At 56.2% G+C, this 21,945-nt stretch overlaps 1 protein-coding gene across 1 annotated transcript in view; it reads right to left on the reverse strand.

Annotated features, from left to right (window-relative positions):
* The window catches only part of SNTG2 (syntrophin gamma 2), an 88,333-nt gene continuing 71,604 nt past the window's right edge, over positions 5,217-21,945 (reverse strand). Inside the window, exons 16-19 of the mRNA XM_018052790.1 lie at positions 18,063-18,269; positions 15,473-15,565; positions 14,519-14,629; positions 5,217-5,400 (exon numbers count right to left, since the gene is read on the reverse strand). Of these exons, the coding sequence (XP_017908279.1) occupies positions 5,269-5,400; positions 14,519-14,629; positions 15,473-15,565; positions 18,063-18,269 (543 nt within the window). The 3' untranslated portion in view covers positions 5,217-5,268. The remainder of the gene's footprint in view (positions 5,401-14,518; positions 14,630-15,472; positions 15,566-18,062; positions 18,270-21,945) is intronic.

Here is a 21,945-nt window from a genome sequence, read left to right on the forward strand (position 1 = left end):
GCCCTCCACCGCCAGTTCACACGCAACCCATGGACGCGGTCTATGCCAGGGACCTGCTCCGCCCCCTGCCACATGCGGGCCCCTCCTGTCCACGATGAGGTGGCCACCCGCAGGCGTGGTCCTGCCTGGGTCCCTGGGGGGGCTCTCCATGATGCCACCCCCAGGCCACGTGGGCAGGGCCAGCCCGGGCACATCAGTGGTCCATGCCTGGGCTCTGGCTGGGAAAGCCCTCGTGCCCACCCCACTGGTAGGACCCCAGGTGTGGGCTCGGCCCGAGGCTGCGGGGGTAGCAGGGATCGCCCGACGCCCGCTCTGCAGTGTGGGCTCCAGGGCCCCTTTTGTCCTGCTGTGTCTGGTCTTCCAGCCAACCCTCACCCCTGCTCCCACCCCTGAGGAGTCTGGAATTCACCCTGACAGATGGGTGCTCGGAGTCCCATTTCTGCAGAGATGGGTCCCCAGTGGAGACTGGCGGCTGGGTTAGAGGCGGGTGTGGTACCTGCGTCCTTCCACTGCAGACCTGAGGCGGGGCTGGGGTGGGTGCTCCTGGGGGCCAGCGGGGGGTGAGCCTGGGGAGGGTGGAGTGGGGGCAGGGGTCAGCCATGTCCTCTGAGGCCAGGCATGAGTGGGTGCTCCTGGGGCCAGCGGAGAGGTGAGCCTGGGGAGGGTGGGGTGGGGGCAGGGGTCAGCCATGTCCTCCGAGGCCAGGCATGAGTGGGTGCTCCTGGGGCCAGCGGAGAGGTGAGCCTGGGGAGGGTGGAGTGGGGGCAGGGGTCAGCCATGTCCTCCAAGGCCAGGCGTGAGTGGGTGCTCCTGGGGGCCAGCGGGGGTGTGAGCCTGGTGAGGGTGAGGTGGGGGCATGGGTCAGCCATGTCCTCCAAGGCCGGGCGGCAATGGGTACTTCTGGGGGCGAGCGGGGGGGGTGAGCCTGGGAAGGGTCGGGTGGGGGCATGGGTCAGCCAATGTCCTCCAAGTCTGGGCCTGAGTGGGTGCTCCTGGGGGCCAGCAGGGGTGTGAGCCTGGGGAGGGTGGGGTGGGGGCAGGGGTCAGCCATGTCCTCCAAGGCCAGGTGTGAGTGGGTGCTCCTGGAGTCCAGCGGAGGGGTGAACTGGGGAGGGTGGGGTGGGGGCAGGGGTCAGCCATGTCCTCCAGGCCTGCCCTGAGTGGTGCTCCTGGGGGCGAGCGGGAGGGTGAGCCTGGGGAGGGTGGGTTGGAGGCAGAGGTCAGACGTCCTCCAAGGCCGGGCGGCAGTGGGTGCTCCTGGGGGCCAGCGGGGGGGGTGAGGCTGGGGAGGGTGGGGTGGGTGCAGGGGTCAGCCATGTCCTCCAAAGCCAGGCGCGAGTGGGTGCTCCTGGGGACCAGTGGCGGGGTGAGCCTGGGGAAGGTGGGATGGGGGCAGGGGCCAGCGGGGGGGTGAGCCTGGGGAAGGTGGGGTGGGGGCAGGGGTCAGCCATGTCCTCCAGGCCTGCCCTGAGTGGTGCTCCTGGGGGCCAGCGGGGGTGTGAACCTGGGGAGATGGGGTGGGGGCAGGTGTCAGCCATGTCCTCCAAGGCCAGGCGAGAGTGGGTGCTCCTGGGGGCCAGCAGGGTGTGAGCCTGGGGAGGGTGGGGTGGGGGCAGGGGTCAGCCATGTCCTCCAAGGCCAGGCGAGAGTGGGTGCTTCTGGGGGCCAGCAGGGTGTGAGCCTGGGGAGGGTGGGGTGGGGGCAGGGGTCAGCCATGTCCTCCAAGGCCGGGCAGCAGTGGGTGCTTCTGGGGGCAAGCTGGGGGGTGAGCCTGGGGAGGTTGGGGTAGGGGCAGGGGTCAGCCATGTCCTCCGAGGCCAGGTGTCAGTGGGTGCTCCTGGGGGCCAGCGAGGGTGTGAGCCTGGGGAGGGTGGGGTGGGTGCAGGGGTCAGCCATGTCCTCCAAAGCCAGGGGAGAGTGAGTGCTCCTGGGGACCAGTGAGGGGGTGAGCCTGGGGAGGGTGGGGTGGGGGCAGGTGTCAGCCATGTCCTCCAAGGCCGGGCGTGAGTGGGTTCTCCTTGTGGCCAGCGGGGGGGTGAGTCTGGGGAGGGTGGGGTGGGGGCAGGTGTCAGCCATGTCCTCCAAAGCCAGGCGAGAGTGGGTGCTCCTGGGGGCCAGCAGGGGGGTGAGCCTGGGGAGGGTGGGGTGGGCGCGGGGGTCAGCCACGTCCTCCGAGGCCAGGCGTCAGTGGGTGCTCCTGGGGGCCAGCGGCGGGGTGAGCTGGGGAGGGTGGGGTGGGCGTGGGGGTCAGCCACGTCCTCCAAGGCCAGGCGTCAGTGGTTCTCTTGGGGGCCAGCAGGAGGGGACCTTGGGAAGGTGGAGCGGGGCGGGGGTCAGCTGTGACGTCGGTTCTCTGGGGAGAGCAGAGTGCATCGCCCACAGAGGTGCTGCTGGGCGGGCTTGGGCCCAGCTCCTGGGATCACACACCCTCTGAGACCTCAGTGCCCAGGTGCCCGCAAGAGTGCCTGGACCAATGCCTTCGACCTTTCAGAATCAGAGGACGCTCTGTCCAGGAGAAAGGCCCAGAAAGGCTCTGTAAGGGCGGCGTTCGCATCACTTCTATTGCTCACAATTTCTGCCAGAAGGACATGGGATCAGAAAGCAACTCTGTTTAAAATTCTGTTAAAGATAGAAGAAATTTTTAAAAAGTTCTCCCTTAAGCTTAGTCATGAGTGACTGACTTGCTGGGACATGAAGAGAGTTGATGTGGAGGGCATATTCGGCTCTCGCTGATGAAAATCCTGAATAAACTCAAACCTGCAATGAAGCGTCCTTAGCCTCACTGCAACGTGAAGGAAGTTTACATTCTCACCCAGGCTGCTGGAGGAGACCGCACGTTGTAACTGAGCGATTCTACTCACTGCAAAGTCAAATTACAAGTATTTCTAGATTTTACGTACAAGTGCCTGTGTTTTCTGTAAGCCAGGAGCTCCCCCCACTCACCGATCTTCAATAACTTTGCAAAGTGAGTTTTCTGAACGTAGAAGCTTGACAAGGCTGAAGACGGAATGCTGTAGAAAGGACGCATTAGAATCCAGGAGTCCGCGCTGAAAGGGCTCTGAGGCGAAAAGCCCTGCACTCCAGGTCTGTGTTTCCTTGTGGCAGAACTGGGGCTACTTCCCCGGGAAGCAGAATAGTCTCCCGGTGAGAGGATTTACAGAAACCACGGGCTGAGCAAACGTGGACGCGTGTTTCCCAGGCCAGGCGCCTGGAGGAAGGATGGGACGTTGCACGCGTATGACCGCGTGCTCCTCCCGGAACATCCTGACGAGGCCCTGCCTTCCTTTCTATTTTCACACGAGGAAGCGAGGCTCAGAGATGCTGATGATCCTGCCAACAGCCGGATGGCCCCCTGGTGCTGGTCTGAATGAGACTGTCACGCGGATGGCCATCTCCCCGGACCCGCGCTGTCCAGTCGGCCCCTGCTCACCCCGAGCCCAAGCGGGTGTTCCCATCATCTGTGGGCCCAGCCCCCCTCACAGGCTCATCCTCCTGGGCCCCCCCATCCGGCTTCCCAGGCATCCTCATCCTGCATCCCTGTGGTCCTTCCAGCCCAGGGGACACCTCAGCGCATGGCCTGGCCTGACCACGTGGCATAACGTGGCTGTTCCCGCCTCTGTGAGACATGTTTACGTCGTGTTATTCTCCGAGTGATGATCACCATCTCGTCCGTGAGCGCTGGCCCCTTTTCTGGCTCATGGTGGAGTAACAAGGCCACGGCTCCGCGCATCACCAGGTCAGAGGTGGAGTAAGATGCAGTCCTCACTTGTATCTGACTGTTTAACCACTGTAACGCACATGGATTATTTTATAATGAATAGTCAGTTAAAATGTGCATTCCATTTAATTCAATTTAATGACAAATACCCAATACTTTGTGTGCTAGAATATTTGTACATAAAATAAACTCACAATTTTTGATGTATTTTGTGATGTATTCTGTGATGTATTCTCTATGATAAAAGTGAATTTTATCAGCCCAGGTGGACAAGAAATTAGTCTTCCCTTTAAATTACGCTGGGCTGACTTTATCCCAGGGTTTAGCCTGTTAGGAGCTTTGCACAGTGTCCACTGTGTGTTTCCAGCAATCCTCTCTTTCTGATTGACTTCCCTGGGCTTCCAGTGGGTGGCCGGTGTCCCCTCTGCCCCACGGCGGGTCTGCAGGGCAGCCAAACGGCCCGGTGTCCACTTGTCCAAGGCGGCCACAGTGGCGGAAAGGCGTCCTGAGATGGGCGCCCTGTGTACACAGCCCTGTGTCCAGCAGGGACACAGCTACAGAGAGAAAAAGGCTTTTCCGTGTGAAGTCAAGTTGGCTGTCAGTGACCACGGTATCTTTGTATCCTTTTCTTTTTGAAATATTAGTGTGCATATGGGCCTCCCAGGTGGCTCAGTGGTAAAGAATCTGCCTGCAGTGCAAGAAACTGGGTTTGATCCTTGGTTAGGAAGATCCCCCGGAGGGGGAACAGGAAGATCCCCTGGAGGAGGGGAACAGGAAGATCCCCTGGAGGGGGGCAACAGGAAGATCCCCAGGAGGGGGACAGGAAGATCCCCTGGAGGGGTAACAGGGGGAACAGGAAAGGACCATCCACTCCAGGGTTCTAGCCTGGAGAATGCCAGGGGCAGAGGAGCCTGGCAGGCTGCAGCCCATGGGGTTGCAAATAGTCGGACTTGACTGGGCACAGCCAAAGTCCCAGCGTATCCCTCCCTGCCAGCCTTTCCCCTTTGGTGACTGGGTCTGCCTTCTGCGTCTGTGAGCCGGTTTCTGTCCTGTAGCTGAGTTCCTCTGATTTAAGCTCCACACGTGTGCGATCTCACTGGGTCTTTGTCTTTCCCTGACTCTGTGCTCAGACTGTATTTGACGTCCTGGGGTAAATTAATGAAATTCAAAGGAAGACTTTTCATTCTCGGGGGAAATAAATGTGGTGAGCTCTTGGCATTTCCTCGCGTAGGCTTTCTGAAAATAAAGTGTGGGTTTCAGCCGTGTGGGGTGCAGCGTGAGCTGCTGGTGCCTCCATCGGTCTGAGAAACGTGGGTGAGGGAGTGTTTCAACGCGGAGTTGAGTTTTCTCAACCACAGCTCTGCCTGAGGGGAGGCTGCCTCCCCCGTCAGAGTGAACAAGGCTGATTCGTCTCTGGAAACTAGTGACATATTTTATTGGTATCACAACTATAGGATCATTATAAAATCACACAAAGTGGCAATATTGTGCAGGAAATAGTCATCTCTTAAGAAAACAGTTTAACTTTCAGCAGTCCACGGAAGCTCCGCTCAGCTGCTACACATGTATCTTCCGGCGATGCTCTGAGTGTCCATGAACGCGGGGTCCATGGATGCCACCTTCGCAGCCATGAAGGAGTGGACGCAGTGCAGGACGGCCGCCAGGTCCTGGAACTCCAGCTCCTGCCAGAAAAGTGCAACGGGCTTACACCGAGCACAGCGCAGCACAGCACAGAACTCTTGCAGGCGCTGCACTCTCAGGCCACTAGCAGTGGGCTCAGAACAAGTACGCACAGAGCAGGAAGCGCTGCCGCCAGCATGGACACGCGGGGTTCGGGGGGCTTCGTGCACGGACATCCTGACTAATGGGGTGAACTCCCGATTTCTGGTAACTAATGTGGGCTGGCACTCAGGTCCTCCGCACGGAACCCTGAGTCCATCTGTGCTGGGTCCTCAGCCTCCACAAGGCCTGGAGCTCACGGTGCTCCCTGCCTGGATGCCACACAGCCGGGCTCACTGTGTCACAATTTAGGAGGCGGAATCTGGCTTCACCTGCACATGTGTGAATATACATGCAAAAATGCGCCCATCTACAGGTGTGCACGTGTCTGCGTATATGTGTGCACGTGTCTGCGTATGTGTGTGCACGTGTCTGTGTATATGTGCGCCTGTGTGCACGTGTCTCCATGTGTGTGCACGTGTCTGCATGTATGTGTGCACGTGTATTAGTGTGCACGTGTCTGCGAGTATGTGTCCACGAGTCTGCGTGTATGTGTGCACATGTATATGTGTGCACGTGTCTGCATGTGTATGCATGTATGTGTGCACGTGTCTGAGTGTGCACATGTCTGTGTGTATATGTGCACGTGTCTGTGTGTCTGTGTATGTGTGTGCACGTGTCTTTGTGTGTGTGCATGTGTCTGTGTGTGTGCACGTGTCTGCGTGTCATGTATGTGTGCACGTGTATATGTGTGCACGTGTCTGCGTGTATGTGTGCACGTGTCTGCGTGCGTATATGTGTGCACATGTATATGTGTGCACGTGTCTGCATGTATGTGTGTACGTGTCTGCGTGCATATATATGTGCTCGTGTATATGTGTGCACGTGTCTGCGTGTATGTGTGCACGTGTCTTAGTGTATGTGTGCATGTGTCTGCGTGGTTGTATGTGTGCACGTGTATATGTGTCCATGTATCTGCGTGTATGTGTGTGCACGAGACTGCATGTATGTGTGCACCTGTCTGCGTGTATGTGTGCACGTGTCTGCGTGCGTGTTTGTGTGCACGTGGTGCGTGTGTGCATATATGCATGTGTATATGTGTGCACGTGTCTGCGTGTATGTGTGCACGTGTCTTAGTGTATGTGTGCATGTGTCTGCGTGGGTGTATTTGTGCACATGTATATGTGTGCACGTGTCTGGGTGTATGTGTGTGCACGAGACTGCATGTATGTGTGCGCATGATTCTGTGTGTATGTGTGCACGTGTCTGCGTGTGTTTGTGTGCACGTGGTGCATGAGTGTATGTATGCACATGTATGTATGCACGTGTATATGTGTGCACGTGTCTGCATGTGTGTGCACCTGTCTGCGTGTGTGTGCATGTGTCTGCGTGTGTGTGCACGTGTATGTGTGTGCATGTGTCTTTATGTATGTGTGCATTTGTCTTCGTGTATGTGTGTGCACGTGTCTTCGTGTATGTGTGTGCACGTGTCTGCGTGGGTGTATGTGTGCACGTGTATATGGGTCCACGTGTCTGCGTGTATGTGTGCGCACGAGTCTGTGTGTATGTGTGCACATGTCTGCGTGCGTGTTTGTGTGCACGTGTTGCGTGCGTGTATGTATGCACGTGTATATGTGTGTACATGTCTGCGTGTGTGCACGTGTCTGCATGCATGTTTGTGTGCACATGTTGCGTGTGTGTATATATGCATGTGTATATGTGTGCACGTGTCTGCGTTGTGTGTGCACCTGACTGCGTGTATGTGTGCACGTGTCTGCGTGTGTCGTGTATGTGTGCACGTGTGCACGTGTCTGCTTGTACGTGTGCACTGTCTTTGTGTATGTGTGCATGTGTCTGCGTGTGTCATGTATGTGTGCACGTGTATATGTGTGCACGTTTCTGAGTGTATGTGTGCACGTGTCTGCGTGTATGTGTGCACGTGTCTGCGCACGTGTCTGCGTGTATGTGTGAACGTGTCTGAGTGCGTATGTGTATGCACATGTATATGTGTGCACGTGTCTGCGTGTATGTGTGCATGTGTCTGTGTGCGTATATGTGTGCACATGTATGTGTGTGCACGTGTCTGCGTGTATGTGTGCATGTGTCTGTGTGCGTATATGTGTGCACATGTATGTGTGTGCACGTGTCTGCGTGTATGTGTGTACGTGTCTTAGTGTATGTGTGCACGTGTCTGCGTGGTTGTATATGTGCTCGTGTATATGTGTGCATGTGTCTGCGTGTATGTGTGCACGTGTCGGCATGTATGTGTGCACATGTATGTGTGTGCACTTGTCTTTGTCTATGTGTGCACGTGTCTGTGTGCACGTGTCTGCGTGTATGTGTGCACGTGTCTGTGTGTATGTGTCTGTGTGTGTATATGTGTGCACATGTATATGTGTGCACGTGTCTGCGTGTATGTGTGTAGGTGTCTGCATGGGTGCATGTGTGCACGTGTATGTGTCCACGTGCCTGCGTGTATGTGTGTGCACGAGACTGCATGTATGTGTGTGCACGTGTCTGCGTGTGTTTGTGTGCACGTGTTGCATGCGTGTATGTATGCACGTGTATATGTGTGCACGTGTCTGCGTGTGTGTGTGCGCCTGTCTGCTTGTATGTGTGCACGTGTCCGCGTGTGTGTTTGCACGTGTCTACGTGCGTATGTGTGCACGTGTATATGTGTGCACGTGTCTGCGTGTATGTGTGTGCACATGTTTGTATGTATGTGTGCATGTGTCTTCGTGTATGTGTGTGCACGTGTCTGCATGGGTGTATGTGTGCACGTGTATATGTGTCCACGTGTCTGCGTGTATGTGTGTGCACATGTCTGCGTGTATGTGTGTGCACGAGTCTGCATGTATATGTGCGCACGTGTCTGCGTGTATGTGTGCACACGTCTGCATGTATGTGTGCACGTGCCTGCGTGTATGTGTGCACGTGCCTGCGTGTATGTGTGCACGAGTCTGCGTGTATGTCTCCGTGTATGTGCGCACGTGTCTGCGTGTATGTGTGCACGTGTATCTGTGTGCACGTGTCTGCGTGTGTGTGCACGAGTCCGCATGTATATGTGTGCACGTGTCTGCGTGTATGTGTGCACGTATCTGCGTGTATGTGTGCACGTGTCTGCGTGTATGTGTGCGCACGTGTCTGCGTGTATGTGTGCACGTGTACATGTGTGCATGTGTCTGCGTGTATTGTGCACGTGTCTGCGTGTATGTGTGCGCACGTGTCTGCGCGTATTGTGCACGTGTCTGCGTGTATGTGTGTGCACGTGTCTGCGTGTATGTGAGCACGTGTATATGTGTGCACGTGTCTGCGTGTATGTGCGCACGTGTATATGTGTGCACGTGTCTGCGTGTATGTGTGCACGTGTCTGCGTGTATGTGTGCACGTGTATATGTGTGCATGTGTCTGCGTGTATTGTGCACGTGTCTGCATGTGTGTGTTCATGTGTCTGTGTATATGTGCGCCTGTGTGCACGTGCACACCGTGCTGCAGACATCCATGCACATGTGCACGTGTATATGTGTCCACATGTCTGCGTGTATGTGTGTGCACGAGACTGCATGTATGTGTGCGCACGAGTCTGTGTGTATGTGTGCACGTGTCTGCGTGCATGTTTGTGTGCACGTGTTGTGTGCGTGTATATATGCACGTGTATATGTGTGCACGTGTCTGCGTGTGTGCACCTGTCTGCGTGTGTGCACCTGTCTGCGTGTATGTGTGCAAGTGTCTGCATGCGTGTTTGTGTGCACGTATTGCGTGTGTGTTTATATGCATGTGTATATGTGTGCACGTGTCTGCGTTGTGTGTGCACCTGACTGCGTGTATGTGTGCATGTGTCTGCGTGTGTCGTGTATGTGTGCACGTGTGCACGTGTCTGCTTGTACGTGTGCACTGTCTTTGTGTATGTGTGCACGTGTCTGCGCGTGTCATGTATGTATGCATGTGTATATGTGTGCACGTTTCTGAGTGTATGTGTGCACGTGTCTGCGTGTATGTGTGCACGTGTCTGTGCACGTGTCTGCGTGTATGTGTGAACGTGTCTGCATGCGTATGTGTATGCACATGTATATGTGTGCACGTGTCTGCGTGTATGTGTGCACGTGTCTGCGTGTGTATATTTGTGCACATGTATGTGTGTGCACGTGTCTGCATGTGTGCACGTGTATTTGTCCACGTGCCTGCGTGTATGTGTGTGCACGAGACTGCATGTATGCGTGCACGTGTCTGCGTTTATGTGTGCACGTGTCTGCGTTTATGTGTGCACGTGTCTGTGTGGGTGTATGTGTGCACGTGTATATGTGTGCACGTGTCTGCATGTGTGTGCACGAGACTGCATGTATGTGTGTGCACGTTTTTGCATGTGTGTTTGTGTGCACATGTTGCGTGCGTGTATGTATGCATGTGTATATGTGTGCACATGTCTGCGTGTGTGTGCGCCTGTCTGCTTGTATGTGTGCACGTGTCTGCGTGCGTGTTTGCACGTGTCTACGTGTATGTGTGCATGTGTATATGTGTGCACGTGTCTGCGTGTATGTGTGTGCACGTGTTTGTATGTACGTGTGCACGTGTCTTCATGTATGTGCGCGCACGTGTCTTCGTGTATGTGTGTGCACGTGTCTGCGTGTATGTGTGCGCATGTGTCTGCATGTATGTGTGCACGTGTCTGCATGTATGTGTGCACGTGTCTGCGTGTATGTGTGCACGAGTCTGCGTGTATGTCTCCGTGTATGTGCGCACGTGTCTGCGTGTATGTGTGTGCACGAGTATGCATGTATATGTGCGCACGTGTCTGCGTGTATGTGTGCACGTATCTGCGTGTATGTCTCCGTGTATGTGCGCAAATGTCTGCGTGTATGTGCGCACGTGTCTGCGTGTATGTGCGCACGTGTATATGTGTGCACGTGTCTGCGTGTATGTGTGCACGAGTCTGCATGTATGTCTCCGTGTATGTGTGCACGTGTCTGCGTGTATATGTGTGCATGTGTCTGCGTGTATGTGCGCACGTGTCTGCGTGTATGTGTGTACACGTGTCTGCGTGTATGTCTCCGTGTATGTGTGCACGTGTCTGCGTGTATATGTGTGCACATGTCTGCGTGTATGTGTGCACGTATCTGCGTGTATGTCTCCGTGTATGTGCGCACATGTCTGCGTGTATGTGCGCACGTGTCTGCGTGTATGTGCGCACGTGTATATGTGTGCACGTGTCTGTGTGTATGTGTGTGCACGAGTCTGCATGTATATGTGCGCACGTGTCTGCGTGTATGTGTGCACGTATCTGCGTGTATGTGTGTGCACGAGTCTGCGTGTATGTCTCCGTGTATGTGTGCACGTGTCTGCGTGTATATGTGTGCACGTGTCTGCGCGTATTGTGCACGTGTCTGCGTGTTTGTGTGCACGTGTCTGCATGTGTGTGTTCATGTGTCTGTGTATATGTGCGCCTGTGTGCACGTGCACACCGTGCTGCAGACATCCATGCACATGTGCACGTGTATATGTGTGCACGTGTCTGTGTGTTTGTGTGCACGTGTCTGCACGTGTGTGTTCATGTGTCTGCGTGTATGTGTGTGCACGTGTCTGCGTGTATGTCTCCGTGTATGTGTGCACGTGTCTGCGTGTATATGTGTGCACGTGTCTGCGTGTATGTGTGCACGTATCTGCGTGTATGTCTCCGTGTATGTGCGCACGTGTCTGCGTGTATGTGCGCACGTGTCTGCGTGTATGTGCGCACGTGTATATGTGTGCACGTGTCTGTGTGTATGTGTGTGCACGAGTCTGCATGTATATGTGCGCACGTGTCTGCGTGTATGTGTGCACGTATCTGCGTGTATGTGTGTGCACGAGTCTGCGTGTATGTCTCCGTGTATGTGTGCACGTGTCTGCGTGTATGTGTGCGCACGTGTCTGCGCGTATTGTGCACGTGTCTGCGTGTTTGTGTGCACGTGTCTGCATGTGTGTGTTCATGTGTCTGTGTATGTGCGCCTGTGTGCACGTGCGTGCATGCGCGTGTGCTGCTTCTGCCGTCAGGCAGCTTCTGCAGCGAGCTGACAGCCGGGCTCAGCCCCTGCTCCACGCCTTCTGCCCAGCACGCAAGTGTCGGGCTCAGCCCCTGCTCTAACCCTGCCGTCCAGGCAAGGAGCTGGTGGCCAGCGGGTGAGTATCGGGCTCAGCCCCCGCTCTCACCCCGCCGCCCAGCGCATGAGTGTCAGGCTCGGCCCCTGCTCTAACCCTGCCGTCCAGGCAGGGAGCTGGTGGCCAGTGCGTGAGTGTCAGGCTCAGCCCCTGCTCTAACCCTGCTGCCCAGGCAGGGAGCTGGTGGCCAGCGGGTGAGTATCAGGCTCAGCCCCTGCTCTAACCCTGCCGTGCAGCACACGTGTCGGGCTCGGCCCCTGCTCTAACCCTGCTGTCCAGGCAGGGAGCTGGTGGCCAGTGCATGAGTGTCGGGCTCAGCCCTGCTCTAACCCTGCCATCCAGGCAGGGAGCCAGCGGCCAGGCTCGGCCCTGCTCTAACTCCGTTGCCCAGGCAGGGAGCTGGCAGCCAGCATGCAAGTGTCAGGCTCAGCCCCTGCTCTCACCCCGCCGCCTAGCGCGTGAGTGTCGGGCTCGGCCCTGCTCTAACCCCGCCGCCCAGGCAGTCTCCTCTGCACTTCATTCACCCTAAGGACCTGGGTTTTTATTAAACTCCTTTAACGTTTCATTAAGGCTGAAATACTGAGTTTAAATATGATCTGCAGCTTAGTCTAATTACCAACTTCTGAATGTTTTAATACCTTGATCTTTTCCTTAATTAGGTAAAACTCTCAGGAAGCCGAGCGGGTCTGCACTGAGCTGTCAGACCACAAAGAACTAGGTTCCTGAACTTGAGGAAACACTCCTCCTCTCACGAGCCTCACTCTCGGGAATGCCGCGCCTCTCACAAGGGCGATGCTTTCAATCAATGTATGAGTGTGAACGTCGCCTGCGCCGCCTCCGTAAATCTCCTCTGGAAATCGCACTTCATGGAGCCGCCCGCGTTACCCTCTCACGGCACACACAGCGGATGTTCATCAGAAAATGTCGTGAGACAGCAGAGGGCCTTCTGATGAGCAGCAGCCGCCCTGGACTCTTAGCTCTCCTGGAGCATAATCTAATGGCCCGACGCCTGAAGCAGTGAAGAAGTGAAGTCGCTCAGTCGTGTCTGACTCCTTGAGACCCAATGGACTGTAGCCTACAAGGCTCCTCTGCCCATGGGATTCTCCAGGCAAGAGTACTGGAGCGGGTTGCCATTTCCTTCTCCAGAGGATCTTCCTGACTCAGGGATGGAACCCAGGTCTCTCGCATTGCAGGCAGATGCTTTACCCTCTGAGCCACCAGGGAAGCTCGAGGAGGGCTCTAAAGTCTCCTGCAACTTAGAGCAGAGCCCCCCCTCGGCTGCGGGACCCACTGTGCTGCCGCTCTGTCCCTCCAACCCCGGGGGCTGCAGCGCGCCAGGCGCCCTGTCCGTCACCAAGTCCCGAAGCGTGCTCAAACTCCCGTCCATCGAGTGGGCGACGCCGTCCAGCCACCTCATCCTCTGTCATCCCCTTCTCCTGCTGTCCCCAATTCCTCCCAGCATCAGGCTCTTTTCTAATCAGTCAGCTCTTCGCATCAGGTGGCCAGAGTACTGGAGTTTCAGCTTCAGCATCAGGCTTTTCAACGAATATTCAGGACTGATTTCCTTTAAGATGGACTGGTTGGATCTCCTTGCAGTCCAAGGGACTCTCAAGAGTCTTCTCCAAGCACCACAGTTCATAAGTGTGTATTCTTCCGCGCTTAACCTTCTTTATGGTTCAAATCTCATATCTGTACATGACTACTGGAAAAACCATAGCTTTGACGAGACAGACGTTTGTTGACAAAGTGATGTCTCTGCTTTTTAATGTGCTGTCTAGGTTGGTCACAGCTTTTCTTCCAAGGAGCAAGCGTCTTTTAATTTCATGGCTACAGTCACTGTCCACAGTGAATACAAACTGTATTTCAAAGGAAGCCTTAACCACTGTCTTTGCCAAAGAATTAAACGTGGAGATTGAGCAAAGCTATACTTGAAAGAGACGACTGTTAAATAAATGAACGCATGCCTAATGTAAATGAATATCCTGTGTAATTTTCCTCTGAAAATGTCCCAAACAAATACAACTAAATGTGACACTCTCCAGGAATAACCGTGCACAGAACAGTTTCCTATGTCTTGTTCTCCGAGAACTCACATCAGGGCACAACCACTTTCTGGTTCTCATAATACGAAGGCTCGCACGTCTGGGTGGAGACAGGCCCACCAGGGGTCAGGTGTGGGTCCTCCACTCGGGGGCTTCGTGACCCAGCTCTGCTCCGAGTCACAGCGCTGCTGGGGGCTGCGGTGTAAGCGCTCCCAAGGCACTGACGACGGGCTGGCAGAGTTCAGAAAATTCCCCGAGTGGCTCCCTGTGGGGAGGTGTGGCAACATGGGCCAGGCCCGCGCAGCCGGGTGGAGGCAGCAGGGGTTCCCCGCACACCCTCAGCAGCCTGCGTCGCACCAGAGGCCGTGGGGGAAGGACAGCATCCGGTCAGCTCCCGGTCAGCTCCGGGCCTCTCCCCCCAGCGGTTGGCAGAGCAGCCTCAGGGCGGCCAGGGCTGTGTCCCCAGGCCGGGTGATGCTGGGCTCTGACCTGGATGGGGGTGGGTGCACCTCCCCTCTCTCCACATAACTTGTTAGGTTATGTCCAGATCCTTTGAATTCACAGAGCAGTGCGTCCTTAGTGTCACAGGGAAGTCATCACATGATGCAGTTTGTACAACTCTTCCCTTAAAAGCTGACTTCTGTGTGTTTACCCGTGGATTTCCCGCTAATATTTACTAAGAAACTTGTGCTTTTCGGTGGAATCAAGTAATGGGTTTCAATGACTACAGTTTTAGGATATTAAGGCCTCTAACAGGAGACACACCCTGGGTTCCCATGACACCCTGGCTGACTCCGAGGAGGGTTCACACTTGCATTCTGGTGATTCCACAGGCCAGGGGAACGGCACGCCCAGCCCCGGACACCCGGTTCACTCAGGCGAGGCTGCACCGTGGACGAGTCCCTACCTTCATCTCGATCTGCTTGGTGTCCAGACTCTGAAACAGCAGCTTCACCCGAGCTTTCCCGTCATCGGAAGACCCCTTCAGCTGGGAGAACTTAAACCTCCAGAGCACAGTCTGTAAAGGAAGGCAGTCCTTTGTGCTCTAGACACAGGAGCACGTTCATTCAGTTAACATCAGCCAGTGTTGTTAAATAACCTAAGCAAATGCAGATGCCTGCTGGGTTATCTGTGTGCAGAGACGCCTGCTGGGTTACCTTGGTACACAGATTTCTGCTTGGTTTCCTGTGTCACACACACCTGCTGGGTTATCTGTGTGCACAGACGCCCGCTCGGTTACCTGTGTCACACACGCCTGCTCCACACACCTGCTCGGTTATCTGTGTCACACACGCCTGCTGGGTTACCTGTGTGCACAGATGCCTGCTGGGTTATCTATTTACACACACGCCTGCTCAGTTATCTGTGTCACACACACCTGCTGGGTTACCTGTGTCGCTGAGCAAACTGCTCTGAGAACATCACTCGGTGTCGGGTCAGATTTGACCATGAAAAGGAAAAACTCAGCGGTGGAAACTTTCTAGGAACCACCTGCAGAATCGTGATCTACACAGAATCATGAAAGACTGCTAAGGCTCGCACGTGAAAGTGAACACTCCCTGCTCATCAGCTAAAGGGTTCACAGTGGTGCTTAGAAAGAAGTCCTTGTTATTTATTGGGCATGGACGTCACGGTCACACTGACTGGCTCCTGTTGGCTGATGCGGTGGCAGCCCCGTCCAGCTCTGGGCCTGTGAGGTGCTGGGGCCCTGAGCTCTCAGAGAGAGGGTCACCACGAAGGAGCCCGTGCAGAGGACACGGCCATAGGGCTGGTGGTGCCGCAGCCGTGGACGGGCGTCACAGCCCTGAAACGTAACGCACGCTCCGCCCACCGGCCCCGCCCCTGGCTGCTCGGCACATACCTTGGTCTTGCTGTCGAAACAGGTGAATCCGAGAGCGAAGTCCACCGTGAAGCGCAGAGTGTCCCCTTGCCCGCCGCACGCGTACGTTTTGGACTAGGAAAAAGGATCAATTGTGAGAAAATATCTTTTTAAAATGAAGCTTCGCATTGATCGGGTGGCTTCAGTATCCTCTGCAGAAGGAAATGGCAGCCCACTCCAGTACCCTTGCCTGGAAAATCTCAGGGAAACAGGAGCCTGGTGGGCTGCAGTCCGTGGGGTCGCCAAGAGTCAGGCACGCCTGAGTGACGGACGCCTACACTCACACTATTCGCCCCCATCAAAACCTGCTTTTAGAAAAGCGAAGCGCTCAGAGATCCCTGGGACACGGCTCTCGTGGCGCCTCCCGCGCTGGTCCGCCGGCAGGTGCAGAAGCCGCACCGTCAGCAGAGGTGCCGGTCTTAGCAAAGTGGAGCCTGACGTGTCCTCCAGAGACACCCTAACCCGAGACCACAACTCCCCGTGATGCCACTTGTCCCCATCACGTGAATGAGCGCGCACGCTCTGCTCCTACAGGCCAGCCTGCAAGTGCGTCCCAAGACACGAGGCCCAGCTGCACTCAGGAGACGTTCCGAGGGGTCTGACCCAGAACAAGAGCAAAGGACAGATGCAGCAGAGACTCCACTGAGCTCTGCGCCCGGGGCCGCGGGAGGGAGGCTGCTGTGGGGGTGGGTGCGGTGGGCGGGGCGACCCCGACAGGCTCGGGGTTTGCGAGCATCAGGCGATCGATGCCCACAGCTCCTAGCGCTGCCGGCCGAGTGTGAGCAGCAGAGGCGCGGTCGGTGCTCCGGAGGCTGCTCTTCTGTCCAATTCTCAGCTAAGTGCACGGATCCTGGCACGGCGGTGGTGACGCCAGGCGCGCCAGACCCACAGGGCAGGAGCTAAGGGTGAGCCCTCCAGCCCCGGGGGACGGCGTGCCTTCCAGTTCTGTTTCAGGAGACAGTTCCTCCCGCAGTGACATTTCTGGGCTACACTTCCTGTGTCCTTCCAGAACACCTTCGGGGAATCGGGTCAACACCGAGATACTTGAGCCAACTTGCTGAGGAGGACGCTCCCTGTGAAAGGATGAGGTAAGTTTCCCCAGGCAAGCTTCTGCCCCTGTGGCAAAACGGCTCCTGGAAGACGATGCTATCGGGGGGCGGGACCCCCTGTGCAAGGGCGCTGCGCCGGCTGGGGCGATAACTGGGAGGAAGCTGCAGTCAGACGCACCTGCTGACCCTCGAGAGTCTCCAGGGAGGCAGGGGCCGCTGGAGATGACCTGGGGTGTGGGTGGTGCAGTGCCCGTGTGGAAGCGGATTCTGGTACGTGGGCACAGGGGCTGACGAGGGCCATTGTGGGGTCCTCCCCGGAGTCTGTGAGTGCGGGCTCAGCTCCCCCACCAGCCCTGGAACCCCAGGCTGAGCAGCGGATCACGAGGGGACTCGGGCCCAGCCACTAGAAGGCCAGCCCTGGGCCCCTCACACTCCACGGCTAGCTGCATCAGGACGCAGCCTCACCGCCAGCATCTAGCGACCTCCACACGGGCGGGGCCTGTCAGCCGGCGGGGCCAGGGACCAGCCCTCCAGCAGTGCACCCCCCGCAGCCAGCCCTGTCTGCACGAAGGCACCCATCCTCGCTGGAGCGCACAGCTCTGGTGTCCAGGGGGCTGTGTGCCGCTGGAGCCTCAGGACACCTCCAAGGCTGGGGAAAGTAACCGGCCCACCTAAGACACAGGCACACAGAACTGGGCGAACTGAGGGAACAGAGGAATGTTTCCCCAGGGACGGAGTAAGAGGATCCCGAGAAGGACTAAGCAAAGTGGAGATAAGAGATCCGCCCAACAGAGCTCAAGGCAATGACCGGAAAGACGCTGAGAGAACTTGGGGAGGAGACGACGCGGGGAGAGGTTTACCAAAGAGCCAGGGACATAAAGAAGGAGCAAGGAGAGCTGAGAAGTTAGAAATACGCCGGGAGGAGCCCTCAGTAGATTAGCCGACACGGGAGCAGGGCAGGACGCGGGAGCACGGCAGTGGCAACCATTCACGCTGAACAGAAAAAGAATGTTAAAGTGAGGGCAGTTTAAGAGAGCTCTGGGACGACTTCGGGGTCATTATTTTTCACATGATAAGGTCTCAGGAGGGGACTGCTCCATCCACACACACCTCGAGCTGTGGGATTTACCTCCTGTGTCGAGGAGGGAGAAACGACCCGAACAGTCGAGTGTGTTATGCTCCTCGTTGGGTCACTGAGTGTGAGGAAGGGCTTGAAGAAATGCCAAGCGTCCAGGGACTGCTCAGGAAACATGGTGGATGAGCAGGCCCCAGGGACCCAGCCGTGCCCTCAGTGAGGGGCTTCCCTGAGCTGGCATCCAGGCCCCTTCCTCACGCTGAACACTGGGGTGAACGAGACGAAAACGCCCACCTTGCTTCCTTCCATGACCTCCCACAGCGGCTCCCGACACGGTGGATCCGGGGATCTGGGCAGGGTCCCCCCGGCTTCTGCAGACGCGTGATTCCCGGAATTACCACCATGCCAGCTCTGATTCAGGTCGTTCAGAGATGAGCAGGCCGCTTACCCCCGTCCTCTGCACGGCCCGGAAGGTGGCTCTCTGGAAGGACAGCTCCCAGGCAGCCAGCTCGCTGCCCAGCTCCACACCGAACACGTGGCTCCCGCCGTGGCCCACGAGGACACTGAAGCAGAAGGGCGCGTGGTCCCCGCCGTCGGGATCCTGGAGGCCCGGGGAGAGGCTGGCTTGCGCCCAGCAGTCGTCTGGGAGCCAGAGCTGAAACAGATAGGGGTGACGCCAGTTAGAGGGGATGGCCCCTGGGACCTGCCTGGGCCGCGCTCCGCAGGGGACCCCCCACGGCAGAAGGCCCCCGACACCGCTGCGGCAGAGACAAGCCTGTAAGGTAACATCCGTGCGTCAGCTGTGTCCCGCTCCCGACGCGCCGCAAGCGCCTTTCACCTGCATTATCAGTGACCAGTTTCTGTTTCCACGTCTAGCTTCCAAGACAAAGATAAAAGTGATGAAGTGTTTGTGCTGAGTTCAATGAGACCCCCCCAGCTGCGCCCTGAGGCCGTGACCTCAGCCGGGGAGACAAAGAAAGCTGCTGCTGCTGCTGCTGCTGCTGCTGCGAAGTCACTTCAGTCGTGTCCGACTCTGTGTGACCCCAGAGACGGCGGCCCACCAGGCTCTGCCGTCCCTGGGATTCTCCAGGCACAGAAAGCTACATGCAGGAAATAGGACATCGGGTCATGAGCCAAGAAGAGCAAGCCTTCCTTCGGTCACGGACCTGACTTCTCAGAAACTCTGTCCACAGCCACCGGCCTTGAGTGGCAGGACCGACCACCAAAGAAGGGAGGACCCTTAGCAAGTGTCTGTGTGGGGGACACTGCAGCTGAGTTCTTTCCTACACTGGGGGTGGTTTAGGGGGCTGGGCATTTCAGTAGAATAAAAACACGCTTTTGGGCTAGACAGACAACACTTGGGACCTTCCCGGCCAATTGCCAGCGGTTGACCTTGAGATTTTACTTCTCTCCGAGCCTCCCTCTTGAAGTGCAAGTCTTGGGCTAATTAAGGGATGGCAGGAATGAGGCTGCGGCTCCTGCAACCTCACCCCGCGGCTCACGTTCCGTTTACGCCGGGCGCGCCGGCCGTCAGGCAGCGTTGAGGGGGAACAGAGAGAGCGAGCACGTCCAACACGCAGCGCCCGGGCTCCTGAGCGCGGCAGCGACCGCACAAGCAGCGTCCTGCTCCCAGCCGCCCACCCCGAGGCGCCCCCTGTCCCAGACCCTGTGAAGACAGAGACCACCTAACGATCACTCTTCGGAAAACAAAATGCAAAGACTATTTTAAAAATCACCTGACTGGAGAAGGAAATGGCGGCCCACTCCAGTATTCTTGCCTGGGAAATCCCATGGACAGAGAAGCCTGGTGGGCTGACACAGAGTCAGACACAACTTGGTGGCTGAACAACAGCGATAACGACGCAGACAGACAAGCTCTGCAAGGCCGTGGCGCCAGCTCCCCCGCAGCTTCGTCTGCTGTCTCTGCAGCGCTTTCATCTCTGCTGTGGTCATTTAATCGTTTGAGCTGGGTGCTGCATTTGTGCAAAACCCTTGTTTGGATTGTGTAAATGTGAAAAATACCAAAACAATTGTGAAAAGAAAAATTAATCTGCGATCCCAAGCTGAAGATAACTTGGAAAATTAGCACATTCATCATGTCTGACCGCCTTAAAAAAATTACCTGGATTTTTCCTGCTTCTATTTATTTGAAAATATTATAGCCACAATATAGGAAATTTAAAAGACAGACAATTCCATTTTGACTGCCTTTTTGTCATGTAATTTGTTTTTACAGCCCCTCCAGGCAATGTCTCCAGACTCCAAATCCCTGGTGGCTCAGCTGGTGAAGCGTCTGCCTACAACGCGGGAGACCCAGGTTCGATCCCTGGGTGGGGAAGATCCCTGGAGGAGAAAATGGCAACCCACTCCAGTACTCTTGCCTGAAAAATTCCATGGGTGGAGGAGCCTGGAGGGCTACGTACAGTCCGTGGGGTCGTGAAGAGTTGGACGCAACTGAGCGACTTCGTTTCTTTCTTTCTTTCACGCCTCTTTGTGGGCATGATTCTATAAATGTGACTTTAATGGAGTACTCAAAATACACGGCCACACTGAAACTTTATTTCTCAATGGTTTTTGAACAATTCGTCCAACGTTCACTAATTTAAAACATCACTGAGTATTTCCGTGTGCACAGCTATCTGACTCTTGTGACTTTCTCGTGTAGAGTCGGCTCCTAAGACTGAGTTCGTCTGATGAAGCGGTCAAGTGCATGTGAGTCTTCATCTGAATGGACAACCTCAGCTCTATGTGCAAGAACAGAGCGAAGAATTAAAAACAGCCTTTTTACCCAAGAAATCCCCGGGGAAGGACACTTAAGGGTTTCGCAGATGTGGCTACTTCCTGCAACTAAACCTGTTGAGCCCCACCAAAAAACGGCGCGACGCTGGTGCTGAGACATGGGTGAGGTCACTGACCATGCGCAGCTCAGCCCCAGGTGCCACCCGTGGCCCTCCTGGAGACAACAAGCTCAGTTCTTACGAACTGCAACGTCTCATTATGACTGAAGACTGGGATCAAGGATAAAACTAAGGCCCCTGAGCCGCTGTGGAGACTGAGTGAGTGGCCCCCATGCCTTTCCCACGGCCTCAACCGCTGCCCCCACCCCGTGCCCACTGCCGCCACCGCCCCAGGTCTGCCACCCTCGGAGCAGCCTTCTGAGTCCTCTCTCTGCCCCTGGAGATGGAGATCTCATTAAAGCCGCTGCCAGCTCTGTGGTGCCCTCCACGCCCCTGGAGGGTGAAGGCCCAGGAAGTCACCCTCCCTCCGAGGGGTCCAACCAAACTGCAAAACTATCTCCACCTATGGAGACACCGCAGAGGCCCTTTCCCTTTGTGGGCGGGGGGTGACCAGGGGCTGGAGGTGGGGCCCACCTGGCCCACGCTAGCCTCCTCATGCAGCTCAGGGGCCCCCTGCCCCTTGTTCTAGGGGAGCTGAGGTCAGTCTGCCCGCACTGAGCATCGTTCCTGTCCAGTGGATGGGTACGGTTTCTTCCAGCGGGACCTGAGGAGGGTCATCCTGCCATTATTCACACGGGTCCAGTGAGCAGCAGCTGGAGAACAGGTCCCAGAAGGGAAGCTAGAGAGCTTCCTGCAAGGCCAGCGGTGCCGACGAGCGAGACCAACCCGCACTCACAGGTGGGATTTCCAAGCCGAAGCGCTGCTTGCATTTTGATAGAGACTTCCTCCCATCGGCACCAACCTTTCCATCTTTGACACTCTAGGCGGCAAACATACCACTTCATGATTTTCACTTGCATTTCTTTTTTCATTTCTGTTAAAAAATTTTTATTATTGGAGTAAGGCTGAGTTAGGGCTTCAGTGGTAAAGGTGCTAAAAATAAGCTCGGTGGTAAAGAATTCATCTGCTCCTGCAAGAGATGTGGCTTCGATCCCTGGGTTGGGAAGAACCCCTGGCAGAGGAAATGGCAACCCACTCCAGTATTTTTGCCTGGAAATCCCATGGACAGAGGAGCCTGGCGGGCTACAGTCCACGGGGTCGACAAACAGTCAGACACACCCAGCAGGCACACACACGGGGCTGATTCCCAATGCGGTGTTAGCTTCAGGCGCACAGCGAGGCGATGCCGTTACACAGATGTGGGCGAGCTCTGCTGCAAAGTCACGTCCGACTCTGGGATCTCATGGACTGCGGCACTCCAGGTCCTTCACTATTTTCCCGAGTTGGCTCAAATTCACGTCTGCTGAGCTGGCTATGCTACCGAACCATCTCGTCCTTTGCCTCCCCTTTCTCCTTTCCCAGCATCAGGATCTTTTCAAATGAGTCAGCTCTTCGCATCAGATGGCCAAAGTACTGGAGCTTCAGCTTCAGCAC

This window comes from Capra hircus, chromosome 8, assembly GCF_001704415.2.
Source record: "Capra hircus breed San Clemente chromosome 8, ASM170441v1, whole genome shotgun sequence".
NCBI classification, from domain to species: domain Eukaryota; kingdom Metazoa; phylum Chordata; class Mammalia; order Artiodactyla; family Bovidae; genus Capra; species Capra hircus.